At 44.4% G+C, this 18121-nt stretch overlaps 1 protein-coding gene across 6 annotated transcripts in view; it reads left to right on the forward strand.

Annotated features, from left to right (window-relative positions):
* GABPB1 (GA binding protein transcription factor subunit beta 1) overlaps positions 1-18121 on the forward strand; it is a 600584-nt gene that overhangs the window by 315331 nt on the left and 267132 nt on the right. For 4 of the 6 annotated variants that reach the window (XM_085644252.1, XM_085644253.1, XM_085644257.1 and 1 more), the window contains one exon: positions 17408-17524. The exons of the other annotated variants lie outside the window; for them this stretch is intronic. In XM_085644252.1, coding sequence (XP_085500378.1) covers positions 17408-17524 — 117 coding nt within the window. The remainder of the gene's footprint in view (positions 1-17407; positions 17525-18121) is intronic. 6 annotated transcript variants of the gene reach the window in all.

Raw genomic sequence — 18121 nt, forward strand, 5'->3', positions numbered from 1 at the left:
ATTGGGGTGGTGGTTGTTGAAATTGTGGATTCCAGCCATAGAACATAGGTGGAGTCATAGGTGGGAATGGGGCCTGATAGTTAGGTAATACTCCTGAATATGTGTTGGGCCATGGTTGTTGCCAGTGTGTATTTCTGCCTCTTCCTCTTCCACGTTGTCTATTTCTGTAGTAACTTTTGTCTGATCCGGAACTGTCAGTGCTACCGCCGCTGTGCACCGAGGACCCCTCTTCTGATGATATGGAATGGGTTGATCTTGTTGGTGCTTTGTAGTCTGCATCGGAGTATGGATTTGTTTTTACAAATAAATTTCTTCAGATCTTTTTGAAATTGTTGAATTTTAGACTGAGTGAGTTCTTCTTTGTAGTCTGCTATTTCTTTGTTGACCTCCTCTAGTCTTTTTTTGTATGAGGTTAGTGTGGTCTTGAAATGCTGTTCTGTTGCCTGGATATCTATCAGGATGGCATCCGAAAGTCTTTTTGCTGTTTGGATTATGAGGATAATCCAGTCCCTGGTTCAATGCCATGCAATTTGTGCCCAGTCTCTGCGGAATGCTGCATCATCCAGGAATATGCGTGGCGCATTTGTTACTATAAGGCCCTTTGGGGCCGTATTGGATCGTAAGTATTCAGTTAATATGACCCGGTGTAGTATTGTTCTGATTCGTGTTCTTTTCTTCTCGGACAGGTTTTCCCAATCGGCACTTTGTGAGATGGTTTGTGCCACGTTAAAGTCTGCTAGTAGTGGAGATGCTGCTAAGATGTTATTACCATCCTCGTCTGAGTCCTGCGTTTTCAGCCATGGTGTCTCAGAAGTTGTTGATGGAGTGTGTCATGTGAGGATACTGATGCAGAACTGAGCCAAGTGTCTACTATGAATGTTATTGCTTTTTGACAAGGTTGAGGGCCTGGTAGCTCCCAAAGAGGTTTACAAAAAGCATATCAAAACAAGACACTCCTTGACAAAACCAAAGGCTCTCCACCAATCAGACGGTTTGGCTTTACCAATGCTTCTTTATTTCCATGTTTCCTATTATCTTGTTGAAACTGTTTTCAGCGATTTTCCTTTAGGGATATTTTTGGGAAATGCTAACATGCATCAACACATTTTACTAAATGATGCTTCAAAGAAATGTAACCTACAATTTCACCTCTGAACATTTAATTTTGAAAGCAGAGGATCATCAATCTTGCTTTCAGTCTTCTGCAGATATTTGTATCTAATTGGGGAGCATAATGGGAACATTGTATGTAGCCTCATATTGTTAAACTTGTGTGTACACTTTTGTACAGTTGAACCACTGTCAATAGTGCAGTCCAAGCTTACATCATTTCCTCTTAGAGCATTCACCCTAATAAGAAAGGCTTTCTATTAATGAACGATAAATACAAGTTGGAACACCATTAACTATGGACACAAATATTACCTTAACTGTTGATAATGCCCTTCCCTGATCCGTAATGTGGTAATTTAAACTGGCAGCCAAGTGGTGTGTGCTGCAGGAAGTTGGGCCTACTTGTCCCAAGGTCAAAATAAACATGAAAACTTGTTGTCCTTGACCCAAAACAATATGTCCTGGAGTTGGGCTAAAGGAATCCCACACCCCTGGGCGAGTTCTTGCGATAGGCTTGTTAAGTACTTAAGAGAGCCATCATCCAACTGTCCTAGGGTCAGTATTCTAGAGTTTGTGTGCGGGGAACAAAAGGCTGCCTTTGAGGATGAACAGCTGCTGGTTGTTGATGTGCTTTGAGTGGAATAAGATCTAATAAGGGACTGGCATTTTATGTTCCTAAAAAGCACAATTGTATTTCTGTTTGAAGTATCCATGATTACCGGTTATGCTATTATTTAATGACCTAAGCGTGTAGTCGTCACCCGTATAAAAACACTTGGGAGTGGTTACCATTGAGGCGAATTGTTACTCGCTCATGCAGTGGAGCAACGCTTTGGCCTGCGGTGTTCTGCCACTTGGACTGTTTGATTATGCAAACAAAGCAAACACGAGGAAATGATGGATGGAACGCTGAACTTTTCAGACATCTCTCTTCCCCCCCCCCCCCCCCCCCACCATTAACAGATCTGGGTTGAATTCCTCATTGTTCTTTAGCTCACTTCGCCACCCCAGTTGAGACCCAGTTATATGTAAATCAGTTTTGACCCTGTTCCTCATGGGAACAGCCTAGCCTAAATTGCCAAGCTAGGCCTTCCATGGATTGGAAACAAGCATCCTGGGACCGGTTTGGGGGTAACACCCCTCATCAGCCAGGTTAGCTTGAATCATGTGGCAAGTGAGCAAGGGACCCACGTCTGGGCATACCCTGCCACCTTAGGACGAACAAATCAAACACAAGGAGATGAACAGAGCGCCGAAACCTTTCAGACACTCACCCCCAGTCACAGATCTGGGTTGAATCCATCATCATTCTTTAGCTCACTTCGCCACCCCAGTTCTGTGACTGGTGGATGAGTGTCTGAAAAGTTACAGCACTCCGTCCATCATCTCCTTGTGTTTGCTTTAATTATGTAAACAACCAGAATGCGGTTCTAACTCGTCTAAGCATTTGTCCCTGCTATTTGTGCTGCGGTGGCGTAACGAACATTGAGGGGGCCCCCCTGCAAAGAACATGGATGGGGCCCCCCCCCGACGCTCCAGACTCAGTCAGGAGCTCTCAGGCCAGGGGTCCGCTGCCCGTGCACCAGTTGCGGCTGGTGGATCCTAAAAGTTGTGCGGCGAAAAGCTGAGATCTAAGTTGAAGGAGTTGGTGAATACAGCAAGCTCACCAAAATGAAAGAGGAGCGTTCGGGTGAGGGCATTCCAGGGTGGGTGGGCCCTCGCCCTCCCCCAGCAAGAAATAACCCCCAGCAAGAAAATAAAATAAAAAGTTTCAAATGGTGCATTGCATTTACAACATACATTTCAAGAAATTTTGTAGTACAATTTTGAAAAACAGGAGTTTGAACCGTACATATTACAGCACAGAGTTCAAGAAATGTCATTAGAAACAAGTCGAAAGATACCCCTGGTATAATACTGAATAGCCTGGTTTGTAAAATCTTCATGGCTCAGTACAGAGCTCATTAATCACCAGCCGCCCTGCTCAATACTACTGAGCAACAGAGCCTCTTACTCATAGAGCACCCTTCTAAATACAAATCTCTGTCCCTACTTATTAGAGGACTCCCTATTGAGTGCAGAGCTCTAGCTAGGCATAAAGCTCACATCACAAGATATTCAGTATAGGTCTACTCTGCTAAGATGAATGAATGAAGTGGATTTATACAGCACAAAACAGCTGCTCCAGCATGAGCGTCCCGGCATTAAGTTTAGTGCTAAGTGCAGATCTATCTGTTCAGTACATGCTATATGTTAAGTTCAGAGCTCTCAACTCAGCAATTAACAGGGCTCATTGCTCAGCACAGAGCCCACTGAACAGTATAGCCCCCCCTCTTCTATAAAGACCCCCCTGCCCTCTAAAGGGTTCATTGGTGAGTACAAAGCTCCCCATCCGCTCATAATGTTCTTCACAGCTGAGCTCCAATCTCCATGCACAATCCTATCTCTACATGTGATAGTTGTTTCATCTCTTGAATGTACTGCCTATTCATTAGGAAAGCTTCCAATATTTAGGAGAAATAGAGAAAAAACAATGAGACACGTCACACAAGTGACTTCTAACCTGACGAGAGACACACATGCGCGATGACATACAAACAGAGAATAGAATATCTGTCTATGGAGTGAAGCAGCTTCCCAAAGGAGGTAGGCGACTTCAGAGGCCGCATTTGGAGGGATTCTGGTTCTGGCACAAGGAATATCTGTCTAGAAATGAGGTGACATGTTCAGAAACATCCGAAAGTTTTAGGTGACTGAAGTGCAGGGGCACACTGGCTCGGGTACAGGGGCATGCAGAAAGTAGCCGTCAAGATGCACTCTTCCAAAGAGAGGAAGGCAGAGTGTAAGTTCAATAAGAATGATCATGTCAAATCAGACTGAGAGTGTTCTAGTGGAGAAGAGATCCTGTGACATGGGTGAAATAGCCAGGAAGGAGCATGTCCACATAAAAAGGCAGGACAGTCAGGCATAGAGAGAATATCCTATGATAAAAGCTGGATCCATAGAGACCATGCATTCTGGTGCAGAGGGAGAATGTTCTGATGGAGCTCTCAGGGAACATTTCCTTAGGGAGGGAATGGTTACAAGGCAAGTGAGCATATCTCGTGAATCAGAGCATGTCCAGTTAGTTCAACATTGGGAAGACACATGGATCAGATACAGTGAGATGCAATTTCAAGTATTACGGAACATGTTCAAGGAGAGGGAATGTGGCCAAATACATAATAAGCATGTGTCTATACACCTGTGGCATCTCTGAAGGCAACAGCGATGGGGTTTGTGTTTAAGCGTGGTAGTCATTTGCCTAGAAAATACATGGATTGCAAAAATGGATTGGGAAGGGAGAGGACCAAACTGGATGAGGGCACAGAGGGTGGACAAGATTTCAAGCCCTAGGGTCTAGTTTCAACAGATAGCTGTAATCACATACTGCTCTTTAAAAAATGTGCTTCACACAATACACAAAGCTCTGCAAATGAACACACTCTATGCCAGTCTGTAAATATACCTCATATTCACACATAGCTCTGTAAATGCACTACTGTCATGCTCTGCATCAGTACCACTGTTGCTCAAGCACTGAAACACTGGCATAGCTCATGTAAAGTACCTCAAAAAGCCCAAGGTGCACCATGTGGTACTAAGGCCCCGGCAAAGCTCAAGCAATTCATCTAATATAGACCTCCCAACATCTGGGAGCTCCCTTGCTATGAAGCACCTATTTTATTATACTTTTGGGAGTGAAGGTCACAGTTGTGCAGTGTGGGCCTTCACAGGAATGTGGTAGTGACTGTAAGTTACACATGGAGTGGAAGGAGAAGGAGAAGAATTGAGAGAGAAGCCACTGAGGAGGTAAAGGAGTCACTGAAAATGGAAAGAGAAGTTAGGACGGTGAGGTAAAGGAGCTCTTTCTTTTACATATTTAGACAGCTACCCACAGACAGCTACACACGGACGGACATACCTCAGCCATGACACCTCATGTGTCACTAATTTACATTGATGTTTGGACTCCTCTACGAATCTCAGTCAGCATAGCAGGTGTCGCGAAGGAAATCTGTTGAGCCTGCTGTAATCCCAGAGTGGGAAAGGGGTCTAGTTATATGTCAGAACTATAATCAGGGACGGGGCTGTTTTGGTGGGGAGACCTATTATATAGAAAGCTGCCAACCAGCAGTAAATTGTAAAAAAATAATAATAATAACTTCTTTATTCTGCACTTCCTTCCAAACTTGAAGCATATTGCTTTCTGGGACTCTTTGGCTCATGGTTATGAAAACAATGAAATACCAACCCCAGATATACAGAATGCTAATGGCTGAGCAGCCTGATATAGATAAGGTAATGCAGGTGTCAAGAGATCACTTTACATTTCTCTGTTGTAACATCGGATATAGAGATGGGTAGCTGTCTCTTGCAAATCTCATTTCAAACCTTAATACATACTTGTAAAGTAAAAAGCTTTTGTCAACAGCAAGTCAACAGCAACCTCCTGTTCAGTTTTTAACTGTGGACAATGAGGGTGGCCTCACAGTGATAAAAGAATTTCTCACCTGACTTCACACAGTCATGCACCTGGAGTTCAAGATGCCACCGTGCCAGTTATGCCCTGCTGGCAAGTTCCTAGTCAGTAAGTCACGCAGGCCTGGGGTCAGAGGGCAGGCTTCAGCAGCTCTTAAAGTGAAATAAGGTTCTTATGGCGCTCTCCTACGGCTTGATCATCGGGAGTAGTGGAATGAAGGAGGTGCAACACTGTAAATCTTTGCTGCTTAACACGGAACTTGGATTAGACCAGCAAAATCGTGCACTTTCTAGGCAATTCGCCCACAATACATAAAAGACACCAAAGTGGCGGCGGAACAGGAGAAGCGTGCATATGCAAACGGCTCGGCTCTGATCAAGGGGCCGTACTACACGTGCGAATAGAAGTGGCTGCAGGACTCCTCCTTCAGCCTGCCCTCTCAACAACTAAACCATAAGGTGGGTGGACACTGCACCATCATTGTGTCTGTGGTTGCCACCCTTTACATTGACCTTCCTTGCTCGGCCTGTCGCTCTGCTGTATTTATCCCGCCCTGAGTCAAAACAGCCAATGCCCCAGTACGAGTCTTAGAACTTAGGGGCTGAAGGTGAGACGCCGCTGCGCATAAGAGTGCTGCAGGCCTCGCTCTTACTGGTTACTGCGCGCCAATAAAAGCCTTCATAGATAATATCACACATTGGGTAATTCCTATGCGTCTGAAATGTTGAATAGACCGTAACATTAATATAGCATAAATCCAGGGCTTTAAGTAGGATGAAAAAACTGGGGGGGGGGTCTCAAAGGGGCGTGGCCAATGTAATTAAGGGCATGGCTTAAAAACACATAACCTAAAAGTCTGTGCTTAGCATAGTGTGCCCCTGACTTGTATTTTGCTGTGTCTGTCATGGCATTCAGATATATGATACAACAAGTAACATCATACCTACAAGTCAGGACTATTGGTTTTGTCAATGGTTGTTAGTCGCATGAGATAAATAAGCAGCAACATGGCTTGTTGCATATAATATTGAAAAAGCTTCCTCTTAAAGCCCTGGTGACACCACGACAATGTTGCTGCTCCTGAGTTTCAAAAAGAGAAGGCAAATTCAGAGAGAAAGGACTTTTTAAAGGATTTCACTTCCCCCTACAACGCTCACCTGGCATGACGTCATGCAGTAACTTCTCCACTAGTGAGAAGTGAGCAATGTGAGAACGGGCTCATCGATGTGCCTGCTGCCACTCCAGTTCAAGGAAAAAACGGATAGCCTGTGCCAGGGCACAAAACAGAGCCTGATAGAGACCCGTTCCGAGGCCCCCTTTGAACAAGCATTGGCATAGCCAATAGGCCTCGCCTTTGGGACCTTATAAAAAAGTGTTTAGCCATGCAACAGTTGCATAACTAAATACTTATAAGGTCCCAAAAGCGAGATCTATTGGCTATGCCAAGCGGCCGTGTGGCCGCGAACGTGAAAGTGATCACGATCACGACCAAACATCAAAGCGGCCGCTCGGCCGCGAAAGTGAAACTAATCGCGGTAAAGCCCGGCACGCGCGCCCGCGCATATGCACTGCAGCTCTAGGCTGGCCTGGTAGCACTTTTTGGAGCCCTCTCAATAAGTCTCGCCAGACCAGGGCATGCGCTGGGTCAGGCGAGACCTAGAAACTGGCGTTGCTCAGACCCGGCCCAATTAAAGCCCTGCGAGCACTCCCATGGGCGAGAGACCCTGTCCTGTGAGTTGTTGTGGCGCGAGGCTTAGTCTAGTTTCCAGCTGTAAAGATTATACTTCTCCTGAAGCCCATCCCTCCGTCTTCACCATAGCACTCTGGTGTGCTTCTCGGCTCTTCCTAATAGACTTGTCTCCTGGCGCTGCGAAAAACGACCTAAAAGGCTGTTCAGATTGCTTGCACTCGCCGCCTCAGAGTAAAAAAAAATAAGTGCGATGATAGATTTATAATGAGGCACATTTAAATGTTAGCAAATGAGGAAGCAATTCATTCGGTAGCTTGTTCTATGTTCATGTTACTTATTTCTGATTAAATAAGTTCCTGCTCGATTTATTTCATGCAACATGTTTAATCGGGAGTGCACGTTCATATAGAACCTGCAAGGCAAAACAGGATCTATGCTAAATATACATTCTTAAAAGGTTCATTAGCACTTACCTTAGTTTTCGTAGTTGGTTTTTTAAATCTCCTCATTTGTGATCATTCATAATTATCGTATTAGGAAGTTATCTCTTTACCTTCGTTTTTTGACTAAGTCCAGCTACCACCGGGAGTGAAAGTGGATATCTGGACAGCCTCCGAGATTTTTTAGGCATTGCATGTGTGTGTCAGGGCCAGTGTACATTTACATTTGTATTTTATATATATATATATATACATACATACACATACATACATATACATACATACATACACTCTTTGGTCCCCTTAGGAGTCCCACCAGAAGCTCAGATTGTTGACGAAAATATGATACCCTCAGCTTCCACCTGCAATCTGTTAATGAGCAGAGCCCCTGACTCGCATGCCCTAGCGAAATCTGCAACGCGGCCTTTGTTTTCCTGACCCCAGGCTTGCCAACTGGCTAGTGTGGGCAGAGCCCATTGCTGGCTTGACTTTTACGACTGAGCGTGCATTTGTTATATTTATTTTTCAGGTGGAGGCCCCCTGGAGCTTGGGGGCCCACCGCACTGCGGGGGCCTGTGTTACGCCGGTGTTGTGCTGCCGAACGCTTAAAATGACCTCTCGTTCTATAAACTTCCTTGGTGTTTATACCCTGCAGATAGTCTTCCGGGACTCTTAAATGCAGCTGTAAGCTTCAGATTTTGGCACTGTTTAATGGAAGCAAGTCGGCCGATAACGGGTGTTTCCACATCTTACATTAACTAAAAGATTGTGATTTGTTTATTGGATATACGTTTATTTTGGAGTGTGAATATATACATCCGTACTTGGGGGCATGTTGATCTCTCCACATGTGTAGTGTGTTCAGGTGCTCCCCCCTGGCATATGCACCATACAAAAATCGGAGTTGTTTCTTAATGACTTGGCAAGTTTCAGTTAGTCACAGTAGGGTTAATGCATACAAAAGTGTAGTTAAATTAGACCAGATACTGGTGCTAATCTTACCTTCTGAAACTAAATATGCAGTTTCAGTTCGTTGTGAAAATGTCCATATATCGGCATACTTTTGGATTTATTTGGAGCGCCTTTAGTTGAATGAAAATGTTTGAACTACTGGGGCGTCTTTATAAGATGGCTAATAAGGGTTCAAACTGTGGGTATTCTTCAAGTTTTTTCTTGCCTAGGGGTTGACAGTTTTGGTGACTAAATCATGTCTTCAGAAAAATCAGAATATAATGTGAACACTTTCCAGTGTTTGCACCTCTAGTTTAATAACCATCCACGGACTTCTTTCTTAGATCGCATTTGCAACCCCTTTCTTCCTTGTCCTTCTACAGCAATCTTTCTTTGGAAGAGGATGGTTAAACTTCTGCTGCAGCGAAATCTGCACTCTTCTACAGTGACATTCTTACAGCCTCGGCCATAAAATCTAATTTCCTGATCTACTCCACTGCTCGTCACAGTTGTTAAATGTATCCATCATCAAATGTTTACTTCCTCTTAAAGTAGTCCATGTCTTAATTTAAAATCAACACATTTTAAACCTGCAGTACTGGCTAAGTTTTTTGCCCCAAAGGCAAAATGCAATTTCTGAGTATCTCAGTGGGGTTGGTTCTCTGTTGCCTAAAGTTACCTTTCTGCATGATGCAGCATGATTTAGTAGGGGTACATCACCAGTCAGTCAGTCAAATACTCTTTATTCGAATCGTTAGAATCATAAAAGACATTAAAAACAACAATACAAAATCACAATCACAAAATACACATATAAATACTCCATTTCAATTTTACATAAAAACGGGACAAACCCTAAAAAGTTCTGGGCGAGTTACTTGATTATTATTAAAAACTATTTAAAACCTCACATATTTCATTAATTTCATTGAGAGGGGTTTGCTTTTTAATCCTGAAGGCTGCCACTAAAAAGCTAGCCACACAAAAAATGATACGAGTAGACCCCAGATGCTGGAGGTAGACCAGAGCGGGCCTAACCTGTATGAAGCCAGCCTCTTTCAATAATGGTAGCAAGTAACTTTTCCTTATATCCCTGTAAGTCTCACAGAACATAATAAAATGTAAAGTGTCTTGTTGCGAGAATTTATCGCAATTACAGGGGGGACCTAGTTCAGGTTTTATCCAAGAGGGGTGACTACCTAGGATCTGATGAATCAAATTGAACCTAAATTTGGTCAGCAGAAACCTATGCAAAGGTTTAGTGACAATTTTAAGGTAGGGCTCTAGAGAGGGGAAAGAGGTTAACATAAAATGTGCCCTAACCGCAGGTTTCTCCAGTTCCTTTTCCTCCCGATCCAATCTGGCCCTCTCCATGAATTTGGTTTTGATCCAATTGACATCCTCCTTTTTGATGGAAGCTGGCAATTTAAAAAGGTCTATACGGCCTAGTTGGTAAAAAGTTTTTTCCAAATAGGACAACCATGGAATTTTGTGGGCTCGGTCCAGACCCCTGACATCAGACAAAATAGCATGGTTTAATGTTAACTCTGGGTTGAGCCAGGTTTTTAACCAAAAAATCAGGGGGGCCAGTTTCAACCTATCTGTAAGATAGTCCAGGCCCACCTCCGCATGTATGGCGAAGGTCGGGGAAGATTTAGGAAGAGAGAGGAGTTGTCTAATAAAGCCATTCTCCACTCTTTGGATCCTATCCACATGTACATAGCCCCACAAAGATGCGCCATAGGAGGCGATCGATAGGCACTTAGTGTTATAAATTTTCAGAAGGGCCTCCATGGGCCTAGACCCTAGTCTCCTTGAAAAGCCCATGAGGGTTTATGAAGAGCGAGCCATAGATACGCTCTTCACCTTAATCTGGGGGCCCCAAGATCCCTTATCGTCAAAAAGGACGCCCAGATAAGGGAAGACCGCAACTCTAGAGACTTGTTCCCCTTCACAAAAAAAGGTCTTACGTTTTTTTCTGCTTCTGCAGTTGCCTACCACCATCGTGTGTGACTTTTTGGCGTTAATTTTTAAATCTAGCTGACCCATAAACGCCCCGAATTGATCCAAAAGTCTTTGGAGCCCAACTCCCGTACGTGCTAATAAAACTGCGTCGTCCGCGTATAGGAGTGCTGGTACCAGCATAGCTCCCACACGCGGAACGTCCGCTCCCACGTTCGCCAGACAATTTCCCAATCCATTAATATAAATGGTAAAAAGGAGGGGGGCCAAGATACAACCTTGGCGGACCCCCCTCTCGGACTTGAAACAATTTGTGCACCTGTCTTCCCTGGTAACCCTAACCACTGCAAACAGCTCCTGGTGAAGAGAAGCCATAAAATGAACGAGAGCTGGATCAACACCAAACTCCAGTAAAATACCCCATAGCTTGGACCTGTTGACCATGTCGAAGGCCGAGGAGAGGTCCATAAATGCCAAAAATATGGACCCCTCCTTGGCCACCGTGTACTTCGAAATCAGCAGATGGAGGTTTAGGCATTGGTCAACAGTGCCTCTTTTTTCTCTGAAGCCGTACTGGATATTTGCAAGACTCCCCTTGCACTCGATATTCTCCCTCAGTCTTTTCAGTAAGACTCTGCCCAATATCTTGATCGCGGAGTCGAGCAAAGAGATGGGTCTGTAGCACCCTGGGTCATCTTTCTGCCCCTTCTTGAAAATCGGGACTATAATTGAAGTGACCCAGGTAGAAGGAAGGGTGTTGCCATTAGCAGCACAAAAAATATTTGTTAGGATCCTAGCCCAAAATTTCGGAAAGTGAGAGTACAGGTCTGCGGGCACTCCATCGGGGCCAGGGGCTTTGTTTCTAGAAGACTCTAGAATTGCTTTCTCCACTTCCGTACAAGTGAAAACAAGAGGGGCACACGCAACAGCCACTGTGGGATTATGTGACGAATCGGAGACTGGATTTCCATAGACTCCCTAGAAGTGGAGCATCCATTTCGAGTCACAGATTACATTATCCATGACCGTGCTCTCAGATTCCGAGAAAAAAGGATGGTTAATAATAGACCAAAAGTGACTGCTATCACGCAGAACATCCACATTAAGAAGACTTTCCCATGCCTCTTGTTTAATAGCATTCTTCCTACTGGTAGTGGTTGATTTGTACTCCTTCCTAAGTTTGGCAATAAGGGCCCTATCTCTTGGGGTAGTTAAAAGTGCCTTCTTTAGGGCCCTATGGGCTTTTGAGCAGTTAGAATCAAACCATTTACAATGGTTGGTACCATGCCTATGTGATGTGGTTGACAAGTCATGAGATATTTGGGCACATATGCTTTCAAAGGCCCCCATCTTGTCTAGATTAGCAACTGTTGGGTCCTGACAGATGGCTACATTGGCCTCAATTTTAGGCAAGAGATTGTCAAAAAAGTTTTCCGGGACAACCTTTTCCCACTTAAGTCTTCTGCCTTGGTCCTTAGGTAACAGGGCATTTTCCCCTCCCAGTGTTCTCGCGCTATTGGCCTTGAGGTCACTCCAGATTAACTCGAGTAGCACCGGGTTGTGGTCACTATAGGGGGAACTAATTACTCTGTAAGTCACAGCCCTATATAAAATACCAGGGGTCAGAAATATGTAATCAATTATTGAGCCATGATCGTGCCCCTTATATGTACATATGCGCACCCCCCCCTCTGTGTTCATAAATTCCATCATGTTAAAATTGGCCAGCAAGGCTTCAAGAGCCTCCCCTGCTTTTGTGTGTTCAAAGTGGGGAGCCAGGGAACCTGATAGGCCCTCGAATTCCTCAAAAAAGCAAAGATCGCCACAAGGATGTATATTAAAATCGCCCATTAAGATTAGATCGAATTGAGTATGATTATTTAGACTGAAACTATACAAAAGATTTTCTAGAAGGGCAATATGGTCAATACCATGTTCCCTATTCCATGCGTTGTAAAAATTAATCAATAACAACTTGTGGGATGTAGAAACTGCCCATTCCACAATTAAAAGGTTAGGAGAACCCGACTCAATCATTTTAAAATCACCTTTCAATGATAGTGAGAAAAGGAAAATAAGGCCTCCTTTAGCTCTCCCCATACTACTAGTAATTGCTGGCACGACAAAACTAGTATAGCCATCCATCTAGAACGTGGGAGAGGAGTCCCACGGCTCCTGCAGGGCTATAATATCATGTTTAGTAACAAAGTCCACCCAGGATGAATCTGATCTTTTTGCTCTAATACCGGCTATATTCCAGGTAATAAATTTACAGGGGGGTAGAGTGTCGGTCTTAGTGGAGCCCTTTAATTCTGGTAATGGTACTGAAGCCAACCGTCAATCAAGTTCCTCGATATCTGAGAGGGGGGAGAAACGGTTACTCGTGACCAGCCTCGGGCCCGTAAACGCTGTTTGTACGGGCCTCAATGAGGGACTAGTAATAGAAGCATTTTGAACCCCTTGTGCAAAGTGTGAGAGATTACTTTTGGCCGTACCACTCACTCCTGGCAGTAAGTTTTGAACCCCCCCCACCTTATCTGTTAAATGCGGAACCTGCTGAGATAGTAAAGGGGGATGTAGTGTAACCGGGGGAGGGTAAAAGAATCCCAGCGGAACTGGCCTCATGCAGCCTTGGTCTAAAATTGGGGACCCATCCCAAAACAATCTATCAGCCAGATCAGCGGCGTTAAAATTAACAATGACGCAATCCCCCTGTATATGTTTAGTAGAATTACCGATCCACCCCACCCGTCTTGCCATAATTAATCTGTCTGAAATATTCAACCCACCACTGGAGCATTCAGTACACCACAGTTTTGCCTTATGTATTAAATCTGTGGTGAGTTCTGGTTCTCCCGGGCTAAGTGGGGGAACTCCTGTAAAGATGCCAACGAAGGGCGCAGCTTCCGGTGGCAGGTTTATGGACAATTGGCAGCCTGACGGTGGGAAGCTAGCCGAGGGGGGGCTTGGGTTTTAATGATTTATTCGGGTGACCTGGAATAGAGTAGATAGGGTCCATATGATTAACTAATGAACAAAGAGCCCTCGACTCTAAAGACTTTGGAATTACATCCCTGTTGGACAACGTAGCGCTAACCTGGCTTGCTGGTGCAGTAACTTTATTTCCCAGAACCTCCCCGGAGACTATGTAGGGCTCCTTGGTCAGCGCAAGTTTGTTAGCCACAGATTCGATAAGTGCACACTTCTTCAATAAGCTCGCTAAGCAAGTATTCAATGTGTCCACAATGTCCTTAGCAACATCCATTAGTAAGGGTTCTATACGGTCGATAAAGAGTTTTTCTAAATAATCCTCCACATGATTTTCCTGGGAATGAGAAGCAGTGATTTGCGCCCCCACGACCACCTTCTTCTTACTTTTGATGGACGGCCTTGGCTTGCTAATGGGCACCTGAACCTGCTGTAACGTAGAATGCGCATCTATTAATACAGCAGGTGGGACAGTAGCATCTGCCGTGCTGGTCTTATGAGGCACAACCACGATCTCAGGTACCAGCGGCACATGATGAGTTTTAAAAGAGTCACTGGGAATCAGTGGGGAGTCTGTAGAAGGGGATACAATACTCAGCTCATGTTCCGCATTAGCAATTTCTTTGGACAAAGCTCCCACAGCAGACGACAAAAAAGATATTATGGAGTCAGATTTCCTGGGGACTTTAGATTTTTTCCCTCCATCCATATTTGACACACTTTTACGCTTACCCATTGTATGATGTTATGGGCTGGGCACAGCCCTGCCTCCTCCTGCCCCGGACGGCCACAGACGGCCCGCCCCCTGCCCGGGCTCAGCCCGGCGTCGCCCGCGCGCGTCCCGCGACGCGGAGGGAGCTGTCGTTTATCAAGCGCCTCCGGGCGCGCTGACGGCGGAAGTGACGTCAGGAGGAGTAGGGGCTGATGGGGATTGTAGTCTCCTCTCGCGGCTACGGCTTGGATTGTCCGCCGGCGAGGGAGACACCCGGCAAGAGTGCCTTAGTCAGCTGTCCCCCTGCGAGTGATGTCGCTTTTCTCTGCGGCTTGGTGAGAGTTCGAATGTGCCCCCCGCTCCACCGAGGGAGCTGTCGTTTATCAAGCGCCTCCGGGCGCGCTGACGGCGGAAGTGACGTCAGGAGGAGCAGGGGCTGATGGGGATTGTAGTCTCCTCTCGCGGCTATGGCTTGGATTGTCCGCCGGCGAGGGAGACACCCGGCAAGAGTGCCCCGGTCAGCTGTCCCCCTGCGAGTGATGTCGCTGTTCTCTGCGGCTTGGTGAGAGTTCGAATGTGCCCCCCGCTCCACCGAGGGAGCTGTCGTTTATCAAGCGCCTCCGGGCGCGCTGACGGCGGAGGTGACGTCAGGAGGAGCAGGGGCTGATGGGGATTGTAGTCTCCTCTCGCGGCTACGGCTTGGATTGTCCGCCGGCGAGGGAGACACCCGGCAAGAGTGCCCCGGTCAGCTGTCCCCCTGCGAGTGATGTCGCTGTTCTCTGCGGCTTGGTGAGAGTTCGAATGTGCCCCCCAGGGGTTTCAGAAGAATTTAATACTGTGATAGTTACCATACAAGTTATGGACAGTATGCTCTGCATACTAGATAAGAGTAAGTTCCGTTTCCTGCTGGACTTCTGTCATTCTGCCGCTAAATACGTTGTGTGGCTTTTAGCTTGCATTGTTTTCTGAATTTTTTTCTTATTTGTTTCTGTAAATGATTCTGGGTTGATTGGTGTTTCCTGGCCTTACAGCCCAACAGTTGAGCAGGTGTCATCCGCCTGATCACATTCCTTGGTCTAGGTGGCTGTCCTACACCTGGTCTTAGGTGTCCTTGAAGGTGGATAAGCATACATTGGGGGCAAGTCTGTGCTACTATAGTTTGGATGTCGTATACCACTTTAAGTTCCATCTTTCCCAGTAAGACAAAATGTATTCTGTTTACTTTGCAGTTTTGTGTAGATCTGTGCAGCAGTGACTTTAGGTTCTAGCTGTGTTTGAAATCACCCGGCAGGTTTCCCCCCCAAGTCTATTGTAAGAGCCTACAATAACCAAGCATTTGGCAGTTTGTACAATTTCAGCACTCTCCTGAAGAATGGGAAGACCGGTACATATGAAGCAAACAGTTTTTGACTCTTTTCTTTTAAGGTCGGATAGAGTATTACTCGCCTCACTGTAGATGTGCTGAAGCAGGTCATCAAGAGGATAAAGGCCTGCTTATGCCATCAGTGTAGATTCTAAAGGGAGATGGTGACAATGTGGTCAAATGTCCTTCATTATGATATGTTGGCTGCAGCACTAAAGACTCCCTTGAGTGGAGCTAATGTGGAGTCTGGGCCACTAGTTAATAGCGTGTTACCAAGATCCAGATGGAGAGGAACCAGGTTTGAGCTGTGGTCCTCAAGTTTTTCAAGTAAGTAATATTTTGTTTTCTATAGGATTGATAGCTGACACTTTGCTGTTTCTGTCTTATTGTTAACATGTTTTAAAAGATAAATTTCTTTGGATGATGCAGAGGTATTTTGCTCAATCAGAGAGTTGAGTGGTGTGTTGTAGGTTCATGTTTTGGAGCTGGTACTGGCTTGTCTACCACTGTTGATGAGAAGTATAAAGTCTGTATTTTTAAGGCTTTGTGAAATATAAGACATTCACATTTGGATGAGGGTGAGGCATACTATTAGCCCGTGAATGTCATTGAGTGATAAAACGTCATTATCAATGTTGTGCTGATACGCTTTGGATCTGGATAGATAGTTAATTTAGTTTTCAAGTTGCTTGGTGTTGCCATTGCAAACAACTGGGAATAAGTTGATCCTTTGTGAGTACCTTGCTTACTAATACCATTTTTCTATGGTGCTGTTTAAAATTATGGTTGTCAGTTGAATGCTGCTGAGAAGTCCGGAGTTTTAAAAGACAGACATTGTAGTGCGCGGTTATATGGAGGGCATCATCCACCAATGAGGCTGCAGTGTGGACTGAGGCTGGACTAATAGTCATGGGCGAGGTGATTGTTAGTGATATGATTGGTATTGTTGCTGTTTGATCATATTATTGATAGGCATTGCATTGTTTAGAATAGAAGGCAAGTAATGGGTGTGTGCATAGTCTATTTAGTCTTAAGGAGGCAGTTTCAGAGTAATGTATTGGCTAATTTGATATTCTAAAGAAGATTTAATATGTGTGCGTCTTAGCTTTCAGAGTGGTGATGATGTCGTAGAGATAAGTGTTGTAATGTTGGTGGGTTGGATTTGGAAGGCTGGTGATTGCATGGTGCTGCTCATTTTCTTTTTTTAATTCAGGTTTTTAAAGAAGAACGGAGTTATGGCATTGCAAGTTTCCATTGAATAGAGCACAGTGTGTTCAGGCAGTGGGATTACACAGAGATTTGTTGCATTGAATAATGCTTTGCTTCTGTTGGGGGCATCAGTGTTGATCTGTGTGCAATAGGTATCTTTGTCTTGGAGATGGATTTTCTTCAGGTTTTCTACATTAATCGTTCAGGAATTACAGGTCATCTTAGAGTAGGGATTTATGCCATTCCTCTTCCAATTTGTCACATTTTCTCTGCAGTCTGCTTTTAGTAAAGGAAATGCTGGAGAGTTACATATGTGAAATAATGAGAAATAATTGGACACTTTTTTTGACATTGAAAACTGAATATGGATCCTATTTCACAAACCCAGGTTAATGGCCAATCTGAAGTCTAGTTTATTTTATTGCTTTATATAAATAAAGAAATCTGTTCTTTGTAGATGAATCTGGAGTCTCCTCTACTGTACAGTTTGGTAATTCCTCAACATCAGTACTTGCTACACTAGCAGCATTAGCAGAAGCATCAGCACCGTTATCTAACTCCTCTGATACACCAGGTAAGAATACAAAGATATTTTTTAAAGAAATAGTAAATTAGTGAGGCTGCCTTTTTTTATAATTGAAATTAATTTACTATTGACAATACTGTATAAAAATGTGTGTAGATGTTCTTTCCACACATTTTATTTATTTATTTTGTTATCTTGTTAGGCACACTAGCACCCATGGGCAGCTAGGTGCTTTACATTTAATCAAAGCAATATATTAGGCATGGAAGCATCAATTACCTAACTAAACTAGGAGGAAAGGAGAATAATTAATTATCATGGGAAGATCTGGATATAACAAGGATATGAGCAGCTGCTTTCAGTTGTCCTTTGAGTATTATGCCTCTACTATTTTTATGGTGTGGCAAAAGTGTTTAATAAAAGGCAGTGAGGAATCCAGTATCACACTGAGCAATTTTTACGGTTGGCTTGAGCGTGTGAGTGAACCCATTGAGTTTTAGGTCTTCAAGTATGTTACTCCTCAACTTGCATTTTCATGAACAGGAGGAGAGTATACCTTTAGTCTTGTTTGTATATAAAAGAAGTGTTTACATTCAGCTTTAAATTGTGATCAGGCATGTTCTTAGATGTCGATGTCTATGATGG

Source organism: Triturus cristatus, chromosome 3_1 (genome assembly GCF_964204655.1).
Source record: "Triturus cristatus chromosome 3_1, aTriCri1.1, whole genome shotgun sequence".
NCBI classification, from domain to species: domain Eukaryota; kingdom Metazoa; phylum Chordata; class Amphibia; order Caudata; family Salamandridae; genus Triturus; species Triturus cristatus.